This window comes from Haliaeetus leucocephalus, unplaced genomic scaffold (genome assembly GCF_000737465.1).
Source record: "Haliaeetus leucocephalus isolate CR32 unplaced genomic scaffold, Haliaeetus_leucocephalus-4.0 Scaffold808, whole genome shotgun sequence".
In the NCBI taxonomy this organism is placed as follows: Eukaryota; Metazoa; Chordata; class Aves; order Accipitriformes; family Accipitridae; genus Haliaeetus; species Haliaeetus leucocephalus.
In genome coordinates this window covers 3,131,309-3,152,468 of record NW_010973244.1, presented here as the reverse complement: position 1 = coordinate 3,152,468, position 21,160 = coordinate 3,131,309, and the positions used below count along the sequence as shown (strand labels likewise).

The 21,160-nt window shown below is 42.9% G+C and overlaps 1 protein-coding gene across 1 annotated transcript in view; it reads left to right on the top strand.

The window, feature by feature from the left end:
* EGFR (epidermal growth factor receptor) overlaps positions 1 to 13,084 on the top strand; it is a 44,803-nt gene extending 31,719 nt beyond the window's left edge. The window contains exons 19-27 of the mRNA XM_010581812.1: positions 1,609 to 1,794; positions 5,151 to 5,306; positions 6,159 to 6,234; positions 7,429 to 7,575; positions 10,140 to 10,237; positions 10,696 to 10,863; positions 10,963 to 11,010; positions 11,114 to 11,216; positions 12,240 to 13,084. Coding sequence (XP_010580114.1) covers positions 1,609 to 1,794; positions 5,151 to 5,306; positions 6,159 to 6,234; positions 7,429 to 7,575; positions 10,140 to 10,237; positions 10,696 to 10,863; positions 10,963 to 11,010; positions 11,114 to 11,216; positions 12,240 to 12,613 — 1,356 coding nt within the window. The 3' untranslated portion in view covers positions 12,614 to 13,084. The remainder of the gene's footprint in view (positions 1 to 1,608; positions 1,795 to 5,150; positions 5,307 to 6,158; positions 6,235 to 7,428; positions 7,576 to 10,139; positions 10,238 to 10,695; positions 10,864 to 10,962; positions 11,011 to 11,113; positions 11,217 to 12,239) is intronic.
* Positions 13,085 to 21,160: the final 8,076 nt, after the last annotated feature.

Here is a 21,160-nt window from a genome sequence, read left to right as displayed (position 1 = left end):
TGCGTTACATCATGTTTTGCTTAGGCTGGTACAGCAAACAATACCAAGGCCAGAAAGTATTGCTTAAGAAATGGGGTTGCTTATTTCTTGAACGTCATTGCTTTAATAACTTTGTTTAATAATAGTTCTTACCAGCTACGCAGCTATGTGACATCTGTGGAAAGCTTGTTAGATGATGAGTAAAGTGCTATGGTATTTCTTTTCTTAAGCTCTTAGAAAGTGCAGATTTGCTCCTTTGCTTGCCACAGTAGTGCCTTCACTATGATTTTAGGCTTTGGGGGGCTGCTAGCCTAATGCTGAATTGCCAAGGGATGATTAATTGGTGTCACTCCAGATGCTGAGTTAAGATGCTGACCTAAAAGCTCAATCCATTTATTTCCCGTCGTGTTGGTTTTCAATCAAATGGCTTTAAAAATGTCTAAAAGTAATACACTGTAAATCAAACACAAAGTTACTTAAAAAAAAAAACCAAACTACTTCAGCTCTACTTTTTTTCCCCAATTGGAATCCATTCTTTGAGCTGGGACTTGACAGTAGATGTCAATATAAATATAGATCTCAATTTTCAATCCATAAGTAGTTTTTGCACACAAAACCCATGAAGTCAGGGGGTTTTACCCCGTGGCCATGTTAAAGGATGTATTCAGTGCATCTGGAGTGTACTGCAGCAGCCTTTGAAGGGGCCCCTCCCTTCCTACAGAAGAGCAAAGGAAGAGGAGGTACCTTGGGTACCTTTGCTAGGTACCTAAAGCTACGTAGGGTGAACCACACTTGAAAGAAGAGTTTTTCACATATTTATGAAACTCAAACACAAAATTCCAGTTGACCAAAGGGTTTATGATGCTTGGGCTCCCACATTATAATCACCTTCCTGGTATCATTTACATTGCTATATGGGTCTAAAACAGTTTTTCCAATTAGAGATGATATTTTCCCCAGTGTTGCTTAAAGCAAGACACGTATTCAAGCTTCTGAAGAGCTGAACCGATTATTAACCTGTTTGGTTTGACATGGACTGAAGTACAACATGGTCAAGAAGAAGAACATGGTCTCTTTTTAAAAAGTCAAACTGTCAGTCACATCCTAGATGACAACTTTTGACTTTCTGGGTTAGTATGATCCTTTGACAGAAGGGCGGAAGTCTCAAAAATACTAATTTCCAGTCAGTTTTGTGAAAAGATCTGTGGAGGAAAAAAACCATATGACACGTGTTCACAAGATGTGTTGCCCTTGCAACTAGGTGCTCAAAATGATGAAATCCCATCAGATTCCAGCTGATGTTCAATTTATTAATTCCTCCTAGGTCTGTAAGTTTTGTCCCCAGGATTTTGTGTCCAATGTTTGCTTGGTGTACCAGTAGTAGGAGACTGGCTCTGCTGCGGCATCTCAGTGATGCTTCAGTGTTCAAAACCTGGAGCTCCTACTGAGCGGAAGAAATTTGGTCCATAGAGTGGGAAATACAAGTATTTTGTATGTGATATGAGGCACAGAGTTTGCATATAGTATTTTAGCAACCTCTTGAATGACCAACTTATTTTAAACTGCCTCCAAATATTTGTGTCATGCCAAAGGGAGTGTTTTGCATTGCTTTTTTTTCTTTCTTCCCAGGAAGCTTACGTGATGGCTAGTGTTGACAATCCTCATGTGTGCCGCTTGTTGGGAATCTGCCTCACTTCTACTGTCCAGCTCATCACACAGCTGATGCCTTACGGCTGCCTCCTTGATTACATCCGAGAGCACAAGGACAACATCGGCTCCCAGTACCTTCTCAACTGGTGTGTGCAGATTGCAAAGGTGAGCGGACCAGCACACCTCCAGATCAGCTAAAACTCACACTCTAACATGGAGATCTGGCAGCGTGTAATGTATTTATTTACTTACCTGTCTCTGTAAATCTTTCTATTCACCACATGGTTCCTAGATACCTTATATGTGACAGTAAATGGTTACTTTGTCTTAAACAATTTACCATTTTCAAGCTGCTGAGCAAACCTTAACTATTCTTCAAAATGCTCCTAGACAGCGTAATATTATCACCAAGACATTTATGTCCAAACCAAACACCCAGTAATGAAATGATAATGTGATGCAATGAAGCTGTGGCAGGGAGGGGAATAGAATTTGGCAATTCTCATACCAAAGTGCTGCTTCCATCTTTGGGCTGTGCCACGGGGCAAACAGTGATGTTGAATACACCTTCTTGTGTGCCTCAGAGAATTTCAGGCTGAAATCTCTGAGGACTAGGGATTGAAACTGCTGATTAATAAATACCAGCTCCATTCTAGCTCAGGCTCGCTGTGACTGAAAGACATTCAGGCACCTCAGGGCTGTTCTGTAATTTATATGCACTGAGTTGGTGCCTGTAATCTAATTGCAATGGCCATAGTGCCAAATAAAAGACTCGTTATCACACCTGGAACTGTTTGCCAAAGAGAAGAGCAGCAAAGTAAGCTGAAATACAGCCTCTAGCCTTTAGCAGCAATATGTTGTGTTTGGAAGGTGGTTAGCCATTTGCAAGCGTGAAAGAATGGAGCAAAACTAGCAAAAAAAATAGCTGCAGTTTGTTGGAGATTCGATGTATGAGATGGCAGTATCCACAAAGCTCAGCTGCTTTAATGCTGCTTATTTCAGGAATGCCAGTCTGCAAATTAACCACGCACTTAGAGCCTTATCAGTCCCTTGAGACCTTGTATACATCCCAGGCTCGCCCGGCCATGGTTTGCTTTCAGGAAACATGCTGAGGACCTCAGAAATGTATACACCAAAAGCATACAGAGCACATTTTTCATCTCAGTGTGTGTACTTTTTTACAGGGCTCTCCACAGCAAGTGAATTTTAATTTATGTGTCCACCCAGGATGTGAACTGCCTTTTTCTGATTCTTTTGCTCTCTTGTTTAAAATCAGTTCCTGCTCTGTCCTGGTTTCAGTCCTTTTGGAGGATGAGCTGGAGGCCACATTTCCCTCCTCCTCCTCCTCCCCCTCCTTGTTAATTTTTAAGGTGGCAAAATTGATCCTTGGGGCATCACTTGCCCGAAAGGTTGCCATTCACAATTGTTAGCTTCTGTTTGATTTTTTTGGTGTCGGTTCAACACTTGCCCGTAGCAACCTCTACCCTCTCCAGCGATGCCTGACCTTCAACGCACTTCTTTGTGCTGCTCCACACTGAAGTTCTCCTCAAAGTCCTCGTAAATCACACATACGGCTTTTTCCCACCAATGTGTCTGGTGTTACTACTCTGATAAAGTCATGCCAGATTTTTGGACATTCTCTGACTCTTTAAAAATGTACTTTTGGAGGGGGGGGGAAAGTTGAAACAAATATTTTTATGTCTGGTAACTAACCAGCAGGAGGCACGTTCCCTAGGAAGCTTATTTTTGTTTCTGTTTTCACAGCTTTGAATTAAAGTTTTCTTTGCATCTATAAACATTATCTTTCTCTGAGGTATGGAGTCCTGTCTTTCAGACAAGATGTTATGACAGAGCATAGACTCTCCACATGCAGAAACACTATGAAGTAATTCTTTGAACACGTTGGTCTCACACTTAATGATGAAAAATATCTTAAATCCCAGGCCTGTACACAATTACAGATCTGCTGAACTTTCTAGATGAGCAGTTCAACGTCTTCGGTATACGGTCATGCATGTGCACAAGTCTTTTAGCCACCAGCATCTTAAACAGCTTAGTGTGAAACTGATATTCTGCCTTTCAGCAGCTTTGTGTCTTAATAAGTCTCTGCAGTAAGACACGTTTAGCTGGAAATTTTTTGTCCTGTTGGGGCTAGATTAAGTGATTTTTTTTTTTTAAGATAGTCTGCTTTCTGTCAGCAGCTCAAGATTTTTTGTTTCAAGAGCTCTGCTCACTAAAGATGTATTTGTGCAATTAAATGCACGCTCGTAGTGGCATTGCGCCAGTTTGTTTGGGTGGTTTGTTTTGGCAACATTAGCAGCGCATGGGTGAAGTTCTGCGGAGGGACTTGGGTGGAGGATTCGATGGTGGTCCAGGTTCGCAGTGGGCTTAGGAAGGGAGTGGAGGCTGGAAGGGAATTATTCCCTCCAGTGCTCTGTCATCACATCAGCATGATCATTTTGGTGTTAACTTTGTAGGTTAGAAGTACTTTTTTATTAATTCTCTCTTCATAAAAATACAAGTGTGTAAACTGCTGCCAGCAGAAGTCTATCGACTGGGAATAATTGTGGTTTTTAGAAAGGATCTTGCAGGAAACTTAAAAATCATGAACTTTTTGATTCCATACACCAAGAGATTGGAGTTGAGGGAAAGGGGAATAATCTCTGTGGTCAGAAATGCAGCTGTTAGATTCATACCTTAAAAGTCAAACTGGCACAATTAGTAGTATTCTTCCTCTTCATATGCCTCACGAGACGCAGTTGTACCAAAAAAGCACATATGCTATGGCAAACCCAGTCTAATCATGGGAGGCAGTGAAACTGGAAGAACTTGCCTTTTCAAAGAGGTCTGGAAAATAGATGCAACTCTGACCTCAGCCATAAAATGAATTTTTTTAATTTTATTTCCTTTTCTCACCTTTGTGGTGGGATGCCTCATTGTTAGCAGGGAGAAGGCAGAGTACACTGTAACGAGATGCAGAATTGACAACTTTGAATGATTAATTTATTTTTGCTTGGACTCTTCTCCCAGGCCATTAGTGTCTACATACTCCCTGTAGGGTTGGCCTGTGTGTGCATGGAAGGTGATAGTTAAATTCTGCACTGTGCTCTCCTGAAGTCACTGGGGTTGCACAAATGCAGCTGAAAGAAGGGTTTACCCCCTTATTTTCAAGTCCTATCCCAATTTTATATTTCTTGAACTAAATCCTAAAGGAACTGCATCCCCTGCTATACCTGCTACTGTCCCTTTTTTCTCCATGGCTCCACTGGCACATGGACCCACAATAAGTTTCCTGGAGGGTAATAGTTACTTCTCCTTGTAACTGTGCAAGCGCACATCCTCACCCTGCAATAACCATCATGTAAATTGAAACAGCAGACCTTTTTCTGAAGGGGCAATAAGTTGCCACGAGTTTATGGTGGTGTGCATACAGTTACCACAGAGTGGCTGACATTTGGTAACTTGTTTGCGCATCCAAGCTCAGAGTGTGTGATGCCTACCCATGGTCTCTCGTATTGCAGGGAATGAACTACTTGGAGGAACGTCGCCTGGTGCACCGTGACCTTGCTGCCAGGAACGTCCTTGTTAAGACTCCTCAACACGTGAAAATCACGGACTTTGGGCTGGCAAAGCTGCTCGGCGCTGATGAGAAGGAGTATCACGCTGAGGGAGGCAAGGTAAAGCACATCAGCAAAATGAACCGCTGCGCATTTGTCGGTGTTTGTGCTTGCGCACAAGCTTTAAACACAGGGCAAAAAAAGAGAGTGGGGTTTTCAAAGCGCTCAGCTGCCATCTCAGCATGCTGCCTTTGAAGCCTGTGGGAGTCCTCTGAAATCAGCCAAAGCAGCATCAGGCCAGTGGGACTGTAGTGGGAGCGGAGGTAGCAGAGCAGCAAATGCTTTTGAAATTCCCACCCAGAATGTCTGGGAAAAAGCAACATTATTAAAAAAACATAACAAAAAAAAAAGCATGGCTGAATTCATCAGTGTAGCCAACACCAATAACACTGTGCCATTTATGAAGAAAAAGGCAATGCTGTATATTTATAGCAGAAGAAAGACCTGTCAGACTTGGTTCAACACGCCTTTGTGTTGTACTACGTGCTGGTGGAGGGAATGTGTCCTGCTGAGAAATTAAAATGAAGCTGCTTGCAAATATTGCGGAGACCATAAATGGAAACCATATGAGCGCAGACCAGTTTTTGTCATATAGCCTGAGATTGCATTTGTGTCCTGTTATGATAGGAGGTTAAAAAAATAGTAATTTGACTGTTAAAAATTTTGTAATACTAATTTGTAAGAGATATTTCTAATATGCCTAATATTTCACAAGTTCCCAGGTTCAACATAATAAATGAAAATAATAAAGGACTCAAAAGTTGCCTGCTCTACCACTCTGATAGTTGTGGTGTTTCTTGGTTGTTTTTTTCCCTTCTACAACCAAACTACTGATTTAAACACCACCTGGTGGTAAATACTGCTGATAAATTTTGGTTCAGCCTCTTAAGGCTTATTTGTGAATTTTCCTAGGTTCCTATTAAATGGATGGCCTTGGAGTCAATTTTACACCGGATTTACACTCATCAAAGTGATGTCTGGAGTTATGGTGAGTCTAAACCTAGTTATAATTATTGCAAGTGGGTTGGAAAATTGCAGGATTTGCTAGTGACTCTACACAGAGCTTTCTTCTTCCTATTATGAGAAGACTGAGAGATTTAACAAACAATGGGCCCAAATCACCTATTCAGTAAAGCAAAATTCCCATGAAATTTCATGCTAGTGAGGTATAAGATGTTTTGCAGAATATGCTTTCAGATGATCAGCCCTCCCTGAAAGGGACTGCAGGTCGGAGACTCTGCTCCATTTGCTGAAGTTCTGCTGACACTTTTCTTCAGCAGCTTTATGTGAAATATAACTGAGCTGACAATAAAGCCACATAACTAGAGGGAAGACTTAAAACCATTGGCCATGCTGTCAGTCAGTGTCTATCAGTGCAACTGCTGTGGCCTAAAATGTTTGTGCTGTCCTGGTATTGCGAGGACAACACTGAAAGGGAAGCAAAGTGGGAAGCAATTCTCCTCCTTAGAGAATTCATTTTATATTTGGTATAGTTCGTAAGCCAAGTTGAAAGAAAGAGAAGCAGAAATGTAACTTTTCAGAGCAACTTATTCCAAAATTTCCACTCCATGAGCTCTTGTATTCCTGGAAAATATTTAATGCAGATGGTCAGATCCTGTGTCCTTTTAGAAAAAGTACAGCCTCTGGTCCTCTTAATCCGTTCACGTATCTTGGCATCCAAAATCTTGTTTTGTATCCTAAGCTACCAGACAATCACAACAGCTACATCACAAGAGTACGTGGTTGTCAGTAAATGACACTGAGGCAGCTGGTTTACACATCTTTTAAAGACTGCTCTTGCTTGTCTCCAAAGAGATTGTTTTGAAATAAAAATACAACTTCCATTTTTGAAACCACTTGCTGGGTTGGAGTCGGGAGGCGGTAACCTGCATTTCCTTTCTATGGGGCTGGGAAGTTTGTGGGATGTTGAACACTGAGCTACTAGTAGCTGAGGTTAAAAAAAAAACAAAACCAAAAAAACCCGAAACCTGAAATTATTTCAACCTGTTTTACTAATTTGTCTCTCTTCAAAATCATGGCAGAAAATGCTTTTCCTGGGTGGGGCTCTGGCAATGCAGTGCCTGTGGGAAAGCCCTCTCTACTCACGACCTCTCTGCGCCCAGGCCAAGCACCCCGGCTCCTGGAAAAGCCTCTCTCACGATCTTCCCTTCCCACCCTGCAGGTGTGACAGTTTGGGAGCTGATGACATTTGGGTCCAAGCCATACGATGGGATCCCTGCCAGTGAAATCTCCTCTGTTTTGGAGAAGGGCGAGCGTTTGCCCCAGCCCCCCATCTGTACCATTGATGTGTACATGATCATGGTCAAATGTGAGTTCACATTTGGGGTTGTGGGTGCTTAACCTAAGTCAAATAAGTAGCACAAGTGCCTTCATTATGTCGCATTTGTATACGCTGTGTTCTTGGTGATCGCACAGAAATAGGGTTATGTGAAAAGAGTGGTGACACCAGAGCATGTTCCCATCCCTTGAGCTTTGACTAGGGGCACAGGATATGGTTTCGTTAGTCGCTAATTCAGCCAACTAATGTTTTTTCACCATTCACACCACTGGCTGATATTGTCAATTATTTTAAACTGATGCTGTCAGGCAGTATAAATCAGCATAACACCACCCACTTTACCTGATCCTCTGGTTTTGTGTGTCTAGAAAATAAAATTAACGCTGCCTTTCCTCCAGGCTCCCCCTTAGTTCAGTAATATGCCTCCCCCAGCAATCACACACACAGATTATGTGCTCCTTTTACTAAAGGAGTGCTGTAAGCACAGGCACCGCTGTAATGGCAGATGCAATGAGGATCTGGAGTTCCTCATCCCATTTCTTCCTCAATTTTGGATGGCTCCTTTTCGGCACATGGCTGTTGCTGTAAAGTAGCACAGGAGCTGGGGGTCTCTGAAGCACTTTTTGGTCGTTGTTAGGGCACATCAAAGAGCTTGGGAACCCCAAACCCCTTTTCCATCTATATCAGCTGCTAAAATGTCAGATTATTACCTGGCTTCCCGTGCATCCCTAGACCATGACTGCCGCATCCCTGCTCGCTACCAGTAGTGTCTGTGAGGATGCTGATAAAAAGCCCACTAGGTGGCATTTAAGACCTTCTCACTGGAGCAAAATGTACCCGTTCCTGAAACAGGAGCCATGCTACCATGAACACCCTGTAGTGCAGCGCTTTTGGGGAGTCCTGCAGTGCCCCAGCGTTGCTTTGTCAGGAGAGGCACCGCACAGGGAAAGCCTGATCCTGTGCTCACCAAAGCGAGCAGGAACCAGATCCAGATGTGTGCACCTAGCCTGGGAGGTGCCCAGACCCAAAAGCAGTGTCCTGGAAGCTCCTCCGCGGTGATGCTGAACTCTACTGACACCTCAGTCCTGCCAACATCTCTGCTTGCAGCAGTCATGTCCCAGGTCTTTAAAAGCTCTGCACTAGACCACGTCCTCAGGGGCTGAGCCTTCACAAAGCTCAGAGGCTCCAACCATTGCCCTTCCTTTGGGTCAGGCCAGATGTAGAAAGCAGGCATTTTTCCAGGCACCTAATCAGGTATCTGTTGCTTTTAAAACATGACTAGTGGAGTCTCCGCATCCCCTTTCATCCCGTTACACTGAATTTAAATGCAAGAACATGAGAATCTGGGCTTTGAACCTTCCTTCTACCACAGGACTCGGTTGCACATCTTTCACCGCTCTGATCACCCTGTGTTTGCAGGCTATAGCACAGACCCTGTTGAAGCCGTGCCATTTTGTCTAAAGGAATTCAGGATTCCTAGTCATCTCTTTTATAAGCAGAGAGTATAAACTGCAATGTTCAAAGTTATTGCACAGCAATTTTTATTTTTTTTATTTAAGAAGCAGTATTTAAACATATGCAACTCAGAGATAAATTCAGAAATAGTAGATGGTACCTCTGCAACAGCAGCGAACTCCCAAATGCTCCACTCTGTCTAAAAGCAAAAAGGATTTCTTCTTGAATTAGCAGGGAATCATACTTCTAGCATGGTAAAAAGTCACTGGCAATGATGAGATTTTGTCTAATGCAGGTTTCAGATGTCATATTATCACTTAATTTCTCCATTACTATAGATAGGCTGCTTCTTATGAGTTCAGCCAGACACACTAAGCTTGACCTTTATTATTTTTAATGTTAAACACAAGAGTCTCTACATCAGCTCATCTGTTAGTTGATAACAGAAAGCGTGGGTTTCCTAAGTAATCTCACATGTTAAACCACCAGTATCTATATTCAAAATCTATTCTAGTATTGATCCACACTAAACTATAGGACTTGTTTTTGTTAAAGTCCGTTTACTAATTAAATACAGCTTAGATATGGTTAATCTTTCAAAATGTCCCCAGCAAGGATGTTTTGAATTTTAGAAGACATCTGGTACAGCGGGTAGCTTCTGCTTTAGGCTTTCCAGGATTTCACGAAGCAGTGCAGTGAGGACTAGACGGTCAAATGACCGTGTGCCTGCTGAAGTTAGTTTGCTTCCCCTCCTTCAGGAACTTCTTCAGAGCAGCCTAATTCGGACCTGATCCAGGCTGGCCACCCATTTGGTATCCTGAGGACTGGTATTGCTCAGGTGCAACCTGCCTGCCCAAGCGGAGATAGGCCAGCAGGAGAGGAGACAGGCTCAGCCTGGAGCTTTTCCAACATGGGGTTTTATTACCTCCTTCATTCTTCCCCAGACTGCCAAGATGTGCATTTTAAATGCTGAAATTCACAGCAGTGGCTGGTGAAGTAACTTTTTATGGTGGTCCTTTACAGGGACCTTAACAGCACGCATGGTGCTGTTCTTTTCACTGTTACATTTTATTTTACGCTCTGTGTTTGATCACCAGAAGAACTTTATTTGTGCTGTTCTTTCCCTGTCATCCCTCCAGGCTGGATGATTGATGCAGACAGCCGTCCCAAGTTTCGTGAACTGATAGCGGAGTTCTCAAAAATGGCCCGTGACCCCCCACGCTATCTCGTTATACAGGTACTAAACCCAATGGTAGGAAGATGTCTGATGGGCATTTAATATGAGGCCCAAAATGATTAGTAATGCATATGAAAACATATAATATCGATAATTTAAGGCCAGATTTACTGTTGCTTTCCAGGTCTTAACACATTCAGCTAGAACCACAAACAGAATTTCAAGACCAGTCACTGTTCTCGTAGTACTGGTCCCAGTCTAGGACCAGTAACAGCCTATACTGCAGTCCTGAGAGGAGAACAGAGTTTGATCCTCTTGAAAACGCAGATACTTTACAGCGGCATAGACAGAGATTGCAGGCCCAAATTCCCCTAAACTCTAAGTAAATTTTGTTAAACACATAGATCAAGATTATACATCTTGGACCTCTCACTAAATTACTTTGTCTCTCAGAGAAGGGGATAATGAGAGCTTGAAGGGAGTCTGCGAGTCCTCTCTCACACCAACTTGTCTCACAGGGAGACGATAGGATGCACCTGCCCAGCCCTACGGACTCCAAGTTTTATCGCACCCTGATGGAGGAGGAGGACATGGAAGATATAGTGGACGCGGATGAGTATCTCGTGCCACACCAGGGCTTCTTCAACAGCCCCTCAACCTCCCGCACTCCTCTCTTGAGTTCATTGGTATGAAACTTTTCCTCTGTAGAAACATGACAAGCAATTTTAATAGTGAACTGCTTCTCATGATGTCTGTATTTTCTTTCTCTCTCTCTTTTTTAAAAGAGTGCTACTAGCAACAATTCTGCTACAACCTGCATTGACAGAAACGGGGTAAGTGGGATGACCTTTAAAAAAGGAGCAACTTCTCCTATATGGATCAACTTCTACAGAACAGTCCCTTTAATATTGGTTTTGTCTGCTTCAAACCTAGCAGGGGCACCCTGTGAGGGAAGACAGCTTTGTCCAGAGGTATAGCTCAGACCCAACAGGCACTTTCTTGGAGGACAGCATAGACGATGGCTTCCTGCCAGCCCCGGGTGAGTACCTCTCCCATGTTTACATCCCACGACCACTCATTCACAAGCCATTTGGTTGTGAATATAATCGTTGTCCTTCCTTTTCTGTAGAAAGGAAGCAATCCAAATGCTTCCTACCTTTTTTTGCTCGGTAAACAGGAGTGAAAACGTGTACACGTATCCTTTTCCTAGACTTTATCTGGCTGCTCTAGTCATTTCTCATTGCGGTTCCTTCAGAAGCCAGGTTCCTCATGTTTGCCATGCGTGCCATCTGGCCAGGGAGTTTGTGTGCGTGGTTATATGTTTAAAGCTTTCTGCTTGGGAAAATATCCTCTAAAAACCGGGTTTCACCCCTTAAACCATTTCAGCAATATAAACAGCTTTCTGGCAGTTTCACTGCTTTCAGATGTTGATACACAGAAGGCAGCTCACGGTTTCACATGGACTTAACAGCGCAGGCGGTCAGAGAGCGAGCCAGCGAGCACCGAGGGAGCTGGTGCTGGGTTATGCAGTCATGATGCTTTGTGCCCTTAAAAAATCCCAACCAACCCTTCCAAGAATACGCCACAGCTAACAAGGGTGAAAGACCCTGCAAGGGATGGCATTGAAGTTAAACGTGGTGTCTCTGTTACTGCCAGTCCTGTATTTTCTAGGTGTTTTCCTCATCTCTAAACATTTTTCTAGGGAAACAGCTTCTGGCAGCTAAGCTCCGAGACTGTGATTTCAGAACAGTATCTGGGACGTAGCCACCCACGCGTCACTAAAATCAGCAGTAGCTATCTCGCTGTCTTGTGGTCCAAGCCATCTTTCTGCTGCTTTGCAAACTGAATTCCTGAAGGTGAACTTCAGGGCAGTGCATTTGGTGCCACGGCATGGCAGTCCCTGCCTTTGGCTCTCTTCCACTCCGGGAAGTTCAGTGAGATGCTGTGTGCAAAGAGCAAGTGGCAGCTGGGTTGAAACTACACCTCAAGTGACACAAATGGCTGCATTAGTTACATGCCTTCATTTTCATTCCTTCTAATTTTTATTTTCTTTTTATTCCAGAGTACGTCAACCAGTTGGTGCCCAAGAAAGTATCTGCCTCAGCAGTCCAGAATCCGATCTACAACTTCTCTCTCACAGCAAACTCAAAGGTCCCCACGGACTCCAGCTACCAGAATTCACACAGCACAGCTGTGGATAACCCTGAGTATCTCAACACCAACCAGTCTCCACTGGCCAAGACAGTCTTCGAGAGCTCTCCTTACTGGATCCAGGCGGGCAACCACCAAATAAATCTGGACAATCCTGACTACCAGCAGGACTTCTTACCGAAGGAAACCAAACCTAATGGTCTCTTGAAAGTTCCCGCGGCAGAAAACCCGGAGTACTTGAAGGTAGCAGCACCAAAAAGTGAATACATTGAAGCCTCAGCATGACCATAGAGGATTTCTTCTTGCAGCGAGGCAAGCCAGACTCTCGGTGAACTACCTGGCTGCTGCAAGAACAGACTCTTGCTCAGAGCGAACAGCAACCGCAATGCATCAATAAGCACACCTGTCTTTTTCAGCATGGGGGCTGAAACTGCAAAGCCTATCTGATGGTAGTTTGGGTCTTTTCTTGCCCATTTCCACATAATAACTGAGGCCCATAGCCTGCACTCAGATGCATGTTGGGATGAAGCGGGGTCTTCCTGGACAGAAGAAATACGGATGCATTCCTTTCATTTTCAAATGGTAGCATGGTAAGAAGCCACTCTGGGATGAACTTGAGAGCTGTACAATGTGTACAGTCAAATTCCTTTCTACAGTCTGTATTTTTATAAATGTTTCTAACAGAATTTTTGGATCTTTTACAAGATCAGACGCTTGTACTGCTGGTCTGCTATGTGGTGCTCAGATCACCAGCAGGAAAAAAAAAATAAATGTTACTAAATAGTTTTCCAAAACTCCTGGAACAGAAACAGTTATTCCAAACCACCGGATTTTTATAAATTGGCTCCATATACTGCCTCTTGGCACGAAGAGGATAAGTGCATCTGGGGGACGTATGGGAGATTCTGCCCAGGGCAGTATGGCGTGGATCGCTCCAGGGAAAACTAGCACAAGGAGCAAAACAGCACAGCACAGCACATCACCTACTGACCACTATTGCTAAAAACTGACAGGAGGAGCTCACCTCTAAGTTGACTGTACATGGTTATAAAGTGCTCGCTAGTCTGTTTTCTGATGGTCAAACGCAAGACATTTTTTTTCTGATCCCTTATGCAGCTGTCAAGTTGTCAAAATGCCTTTCTTCAACAAAACTGTTAAAGATGTTGCCGTAACTGAAAAATGAAGTGTCAATAATGTTTAACAGACTTTAATTAAATGTCAAGGAAGTGCAAATGGTGGCAAATTGGAGCATTCACGAGACAGACTGGAAGAACTATACTAAATTAAACTTGACTAGGGCAAGAAACACAGGTAGCTCTAGCCAAGCAATTTCATTTCCCTTCTTAAAGGGCCTCAGAGCAGAAATCATTTCCCCTTATACATTTGGCAAAGAAAAGGGATATATCAGTGTTACACTTTAGTCGCTTCATGGCAGAGTACTGCCAGTTGCTGTACCAAGCTGGGGCAGAGGCTGGAGCTAGTTGCCTGTCCCTTTGGAGTTACATATCCTGGCAATGCAGGAGGGGCAGTGAGAGTGAATTAAGGAAAGGAAGAATAATCTGGAGTGATGGAAAATATTATCTCCTTCTTCTGAGACACAGGGCTGCCTACTGCTTCTTTAAAATACCCAGCATCATCTTCTGTTGTTAGTGTGGAATAGGCAGGCGAGGCAAGACCAAGATTTTAGCTTGATAGTATAAATCAATCATAGCAACAAAAGCAGCTATTCTTTCTAGGGGCCCATGATACAGAACTTCACATTCTTCCATCATTAACATTTCTTATGAATGTAGGAGGAGTAAAGTGCCTAAAGTGTGAATTTAGTCAGTAATTTAGATGCATCCCCCCAGCAGCTTGGCAGTGCTATTTTAATCAAACCACTAGATCAGAAAGCAAATGTGCATTTGGTGATTTTGGTACAAAGGTCCTTAACTAGTTGAACATTGGCAACTTGCTTAAGGGTAGCATAAGCAGCTGAGTTGCAGAGGATCTGTTGTCTATATTAAGTAGCAAGAAATAGTCAAATTTATGCTGCCACTGTGTTTTGAATATGTCAGTATGTGTTTCAGTTTAAGTATTGCATCTGGAGTCCAGGATCAGGCAGCAAATCCTCAGAACAGATTTATTGAGGAATGAAGGAGAAAAACGGTCATGTGAAATAACCCCTTTTATAAGTAACACAGTGTAAAATGCATTAGCAGCTTGTGTGTGTGTGCAGTAGCTCATTGGCCACGCTGCCAGTCTAGGGTAAAGAAGTATATTGGGTCAAAATCCAAAGACTGTCCTGTTTGGTACATGTGTGTCACCGTGACCAAGTCCCAGGTACAGCGGTATGGAGGATGCAATGTTTGACTTTGATTATTACTGGCTTGTATTTAAAACGCTAACCAAAATTCAGTTCCCACGTCCAATTAGTGGCAGATTTCTCCTTGCATTCCTGAGAGCAGAGCTGTTGAGTAGCTCTCACAAGCGTGCAACATGTACGCACAGGCAGCGCTGCTTTTCTCCACCCACTGCCCCAGGAGGAATGTACATAAAACCAAAAAAAGATCTTAACAGAAATCACAGATAATTTTCAATTTGCTAAATCTGTTATGTCTTCAAGCAGAACACTAAAAAAATCACATAGTGCATGTTCTCCTGCAGAATCTTTCCAAAGCTATAGCACAAAGGAATTTATTGATATTTTATTTTAATCTGTTAGCTAAAACAAGAAAGCCACTAAGAAGTAGCAATATATATCACCAGCATTATGTAGCATGAAAATTATTTAGAGTTTAATATGATTGCCCTTTTCAAACAATTCAGGAGGGATTCAGTAGCGACTTATTGCTAGAAACAAGGAGTTTCATCTAAAAATTAAGCAATGGAAGTTTGAAAGAGCATCGCTTTTTAAATGTATTGTTTTTGATGAGAAAAGTAGGAAAGAGGATGTAGGACCACAGACTCTGAATACAAATGCACAGATTCCAGATTGGTGGGATCAGCTATATTGTAAAGTAGTTCTGGTAAATAGTCATCCTGTAAGCTGTGATTTGTAAATCGGCAACTCATTAATGATTCAAAAGCCAGCAACAAATAAAAACTGGGCAGTGTGCTGTAGTCTGTGGGCAGTGCCTGCAGGGGCAGATACAGCGGTGCTGGGAGCAGATGGGACCGCACAGCTGCGTGGCTGTTTGCTGGAGGCACGGGTGCTACGCAAGGTGATGCTCATAGGGTAACAGGCATTAGCAATGTACTAAATGATTTCCACTGAGATGAAAAAAAAAAATCAATAAGCAGCTGAAATGGTCTGGGTTTCCCACTGCAGCTCACTGACCATTTAATAGCAAGGAGCCCCCTGCAGATCATAGGTGCTCATAAAGGCAAACACAGTTAGGCAGCATAAATCAGCATCCAAAAATAACTTGAAAGTTCTGCCATTGTGTCTTGGGAGGTGTGGGTAGAAAATGCTGATTTTTAAAACGCAACTAAATGGGGAAATGTATCAGGCCACAGCCACTTCTAAAAGCTAACAAGAAACTTGAAAATTCCCTTTTTACTGTATTTCTCATGGAAGGCAAAATAAAACCACTCACAGGTTAGTGCTTAGCGTCTCTTAATCATAAAGCAGCAGTTAATATGGAACTGCTTTTGCAATAATAATTTAAGACTTTTAATAACTGCTAAGTATATGAAAATGTAAGTTAAGTCAAGAGTCTTCATCTTACTTTGATGTTTTCCAGTGATCTCTGTACAGTGTCAGCGCACTTGACTTCATTTGGGCCTTGGGTTGTTTTCTTCTGCTGGAAAGGGAGTTGGCTTGGGAAATTTCTTTCATGTTGCAATTGGTCTTGTTGGGTAAATTCATCCGAGAGGCCGGGGGGCTTGCTTTTGTTTCCAGCTGGCAGGCAACAATACAGTGAGTTTTCTAGAGAGAGCAGTTGGAACTAGATGGTGGTTTCTGGGACGCCTCAAGGTGATGCCCTGTCCCACCAGCATCATCGTCAGATGGCCACCTGAAGCCCCGGCATTAGAAAATATAGTCCTGTGGTTTATTTGAAAGTAAGGGGCTTGTGTAGGTTGAGTAATGCCAGGGAAGGAATGCCAGCCGGCCAATCCATACCCGAGACAGCTGCCAAATTTGCCCAGGGACATCACTGAGGCTGTTGACTGTTCCGGCAGGTACGGGTGGGAGTAGACACACATGGCTCCTGTCCCTGCTACTGGCTTGAAGTGAAGCCCTCTTGCAGAGATTGCTTGTGCGAAAACCAATGTACGTGGCATTCGTGCTATGGGGTGAATCTCTTCCCTGGGAGACGCAGTTAGGGCTACAACACTGTCACAGGACCCCAGACAGCTTAAAGAGGTCCCATCACAAAGTGCCTGGGGTGTCGTCGGTCTGTCTGGGGGTGCTCCAGGGTGCCAAGGAGAAACTTTGCATTTCCAGACAAGCGCTCATTTTTCAGATTCAGAGTTCAACGTCTTCTGTTAGTACGACTGCTGCCTCTCCAAATGAGCAGTTATGGTACTCTGGCTTTTGTTTCCCCCCATGTTTCTCTGTGAGAAAACATCTGAATCAGGACAAAGTATGAAAATGTACCTGTGTCCTCCTTCCTGATGGAGACCATATACTCATGAAATGTCAAACTGTGTATAACACTTAGCAAGAATGGTTTATAATGTTTTATCACCACTGGTTCAAATTTTTATATTGGGATCCCATTTTCTAGCTTTCTTTTTGTAAGTGTTATCTCTTTGTTCTGACATACAACTTTTAAGGAGCCTTTTTGAAATAATAAAAAAAAAAAAAAAATTTATACAAAAGAAAAACACGACACCTTCAAGTAGCTTGTCAAATGGGCTGCATTAGGACCAAAGATGTAACGTCTTGTTTTCTTGCTTTAAAGGAATAGGGTATTGATCACCACTTCCACAGCCTCTCATTACAGGGAAAAGCTGAAGATCACCACTCTTCGCTGGGGCTAGGCTAGACCTCCACTGAGCCAAGAGGGCTTGACAGGAGTGTGAGGCCTGTCTATAGAAAACCAAACAAGTATCAGGACCAGGTATCACTTCAGGGCCAGACCTACAACCTCTACTCCATTTCGATTCATTTTCTACTCAACGCAATAGCTAAACAGGGACACAGTCAAGAAAAAAAGAAACAAATACATGAAGTTTTGGCTCAGTATCAGGACAAATACAATGATGTGAAGATGAGACATGATGAGATAACTGCTTTTTATGTGAGGAAGTGTGTAGGCAGGCAGTGAGACTTGAAACCGGTAACACTTTTGGTTATGTATTACTTTAATTATGCGGGGGAGTTGAAATCACAGCGCTTCCATGATAGGCTTTACTTTCTGCCACGTGTCCTGCCTCCATTCAACATTGTGTGTTTTGGCAGATCACCTGTATTACCATGGCCGCATGGACTGAGAACTGCGGGTTGGTCAGAAGTACTGCATGCAACCCCTCCTTCTTTTACAGGGAGAGAAGAGTGCAGCATTAGTAGGCTGGACCACAGTTAGTGGTCAAGCAAACCCTCAGTAGCATCCAAAAAAAGGGTTTCCTGAGGAAAAACTGGTAACTGGAGACCTAGCTGGCAAAAACATGCAGCCAAAAGTCAGCAGCCAAAATGCCTTTGGCCAAGATTCAGGGCTGGTGCTCACCAACTTTGCTCTCATCTTCTTACGTGGTGCAGATGGGGCTGTCTGGATGCACGACAGCGGGGGCCTTGTGGTCTCTTTGTACCTCTCACCTTGAAGTAATGGATTTTTCTGATTAATAAGGTGAAAACCAGCAAACAGACCTGCCGCTAATGACTGGACTGGTTGAAAGTGTTGTTCCTATGTAGCAGATACGGTACATCATTTCCAGGCATGCTGGAATTTACCCAGACCCTTCTCCTTACCTCTCACAAGCTAGCTGGAGAGTGTGCATTTGCAACCACCATCAATGTTATCCTTATATTCTATGAAAGGGAATAAGTAAAGTAGTTGTCTACAATGGTAGGAGGCTTGGCTCACATAGCTAGGTTGCTTTTTAATCCTATGTTCCTAATATCGTTCTCCTTGAAATTAATGGGATGTTTAACTTGATTACACTGAGAGTATAAAACGAGGCTAATGTTGAGTGATTTTTGAAAATCCCTCGCAATAATCAGAGATCCTATGGATCCATTGCCCATTTTAGGCTGCTTTGTATCGATGCAATCAACCAAGTATAAGGTATCATGTGTTGGTTTTAATAAACTGTCAAGCAATATATCCATAGATACAGACGGTACCCTCGCAGCATTGTAAAGTTACTCAACTATGAAAGCACTATTTGTACTATAAGAAACTCTTGACTTTTATATGGTTTAATGGTTTATACTGTTGATCAAAGATTGTTTGTATATTGAGCGATAAAAATGAGGTGTATATTATTCTTTTTAATTGTTTTTAATTTTTGGAGAACTTTTATTGTAATATACTGTTGTATTTGGGGGGAAGAAAAATCAGTGGCTAGCTTGTAGGGTTTGTAGCCAGAGAAGAACTCACATTAAGGGTTCTTTATTGATGGACTTAGATTTTTTTTCTCCTAAAAGTTGTCACCTTGGGGATTTATCCAGAGCTTAGTAAAGCTATTAACAGGACCCTTTCCTCTCTTCAAGACTCTTTGGCTTTCTGCATGCACAGTGCTGGAGTTTCGTAATGTGAGCAGTAATACAGCTAACACTTGTGACCATTGGAAGTGCAATATGAAAGCCCAGGTGCTGCTTATCAGGGCGCTAATAAAAGCTGCTCTTTTGAATTGCATGGCAGGTTCTCACTTCACTTTTATGATAATAGCAGAAGCAGAGTCCAAGCAATCCCACAAAAGCTCATCCATGTGATGTGTGGCATATGAAGCCATACTGCTGACCATTTCTGAATTGCACAGCTATGAGCTGTACAGCAGCAACACAGGACTCCCTCGTAAGGAAAGGCAAAATAAAGTCTTGACCAGAGTCACACTGGTGACTTAAATTGTTGTACTACTACACTAGGCAGAAAGAGAAATTCTGTTCGCTAAGCCACTCAAATGAAGCCCCAGAGTCCCCTGAGTATTGGTGTTTAATTATCCAACTGGTGGAACAGGTAGCAGACAAAGATTAAAGGAATTACAGGGTCCTCAACATAACAGAGCAAAATACACTGGGTTGACAAGACAGTAAAGAAGAGAGGAGCTGGAACTGTCAGTACACATTCAGCCTGGATAAGTCCCTGGTATCACAGTTAGTAAATGAAATAATTTTTGTCTTTATAGATGAACTTTGTACACGGGAAAAAAAGCCACTACAGCACCTTTCTCATTTTATCTTTCCAGCCAGTCCCTTCCAATACGTAGGCTGCATGTCTTACCAGCTCAACCTATTTTATGCAGAAACGACATAGTCTTAATCTTCATATTACTGGTTCTCAGAAATGTCTAATGCGTATTAATGCATGATATTTTTATTTTAATAAAAGTAATTAAAAAAATCTTTGCTGGTTTGTCATGTGATTTCCCCCTCCTTTAGTGATCAGCTGGCTTGGGGAAGCTTCTATGTAAGTTAGTAATGATATTATGAAGAATAATAATAATTAGTATTAATATCGAGAAGGAAAATGAAATATATGTTGTACATCCATACACCTCCTCTGTGAAGATCAGAAAACAACTTAAAATTCAAAAGTCTTTATCAGACAGGAAACTGCTGTTCTCCATATTTCACAAGATAGGATAACAAAGGCAGAGCAATGCCTCTGTACTTACCCCAGAGAGGTGGGGACACTGATGGGGCTAAATCCCACTGTCAAAGCACCAAAAGAGAGGAACTCAAAATGAAGAATGGTGTAGGTATAGAAAAGTGCAAGTATTTGGGAAGGACAAGCATTCAGAAATTACACTGAGCTCAGTGTGGCCAACTCCAAATGAACATAAAAAGTAACAAAGGGTGCAAGAAGAGACGACAGCCAAAGAAACAGCTGCAGTTTAACCCCCTTGTCTGCCTGCACAGGATATGGTAGGTTAAGATAAGATAAAGGAAATTGCTGTTTAAAGATAGGAGAGGAATACAAGTCTCTTCCAAGCCTCACCCTTTGGCGCTCCTCAGCTCGACCCAGGAAAGCAACAAAGCCAGCCTCTAGGGAACTAATCTGAATGCTTGATAATTACATCAGATCATGTAAGAAATTTCCAAGGCAGCCAATAAAAGAGCCAACACACTCTGAGGAGGCCCACAGCCATAGCTGGACCACCTACCACGGAACCCGGGACAGACCTACACGCTCACTACGGCACTGAACATGGAACGGCTTTACCAGCGCTCTTTGGGGCGGTCACATTTTGGCAGTAACTGGTCACAGATGGTGTCCTGGTTTTGGCTGGAATAAAGTTAATTTTCTTCCTGGTAGCTGGTATAGTGCTGTGTTTTGGATTTAGGATGAGAAGAATGTTGATAACACACTGATGTTTTAGTTGTTTATACTAGAGTCAAGGACTTCTCAGCTTCTCATACTGCCCAGCCAGCAGAGGCTGGGAGTGCACAGAAAGCTGGGAGGGGACACAGCAAGGACAGCTGACCCAAACGAGCCAAAGCGGTATTCCATACCGTGTGACATCATGCCCAGTATATAAACTGGGGGGAGAGTTGGCCTGGGGACACCACGGCTCAGGGATTGGCTGGGCATTGGTCAGCAGGTGGTGAGCAACCTGTCCTGGGTTCAGCTGGGATAGAGTTGATTTTCACAGGAACCTGGGAGGGGGCACAGCCGGGACAGCTGACCTGAACTAGCCAAGGAGCTATTCCATACCATGTGACATCATGCCCAGTATATAACT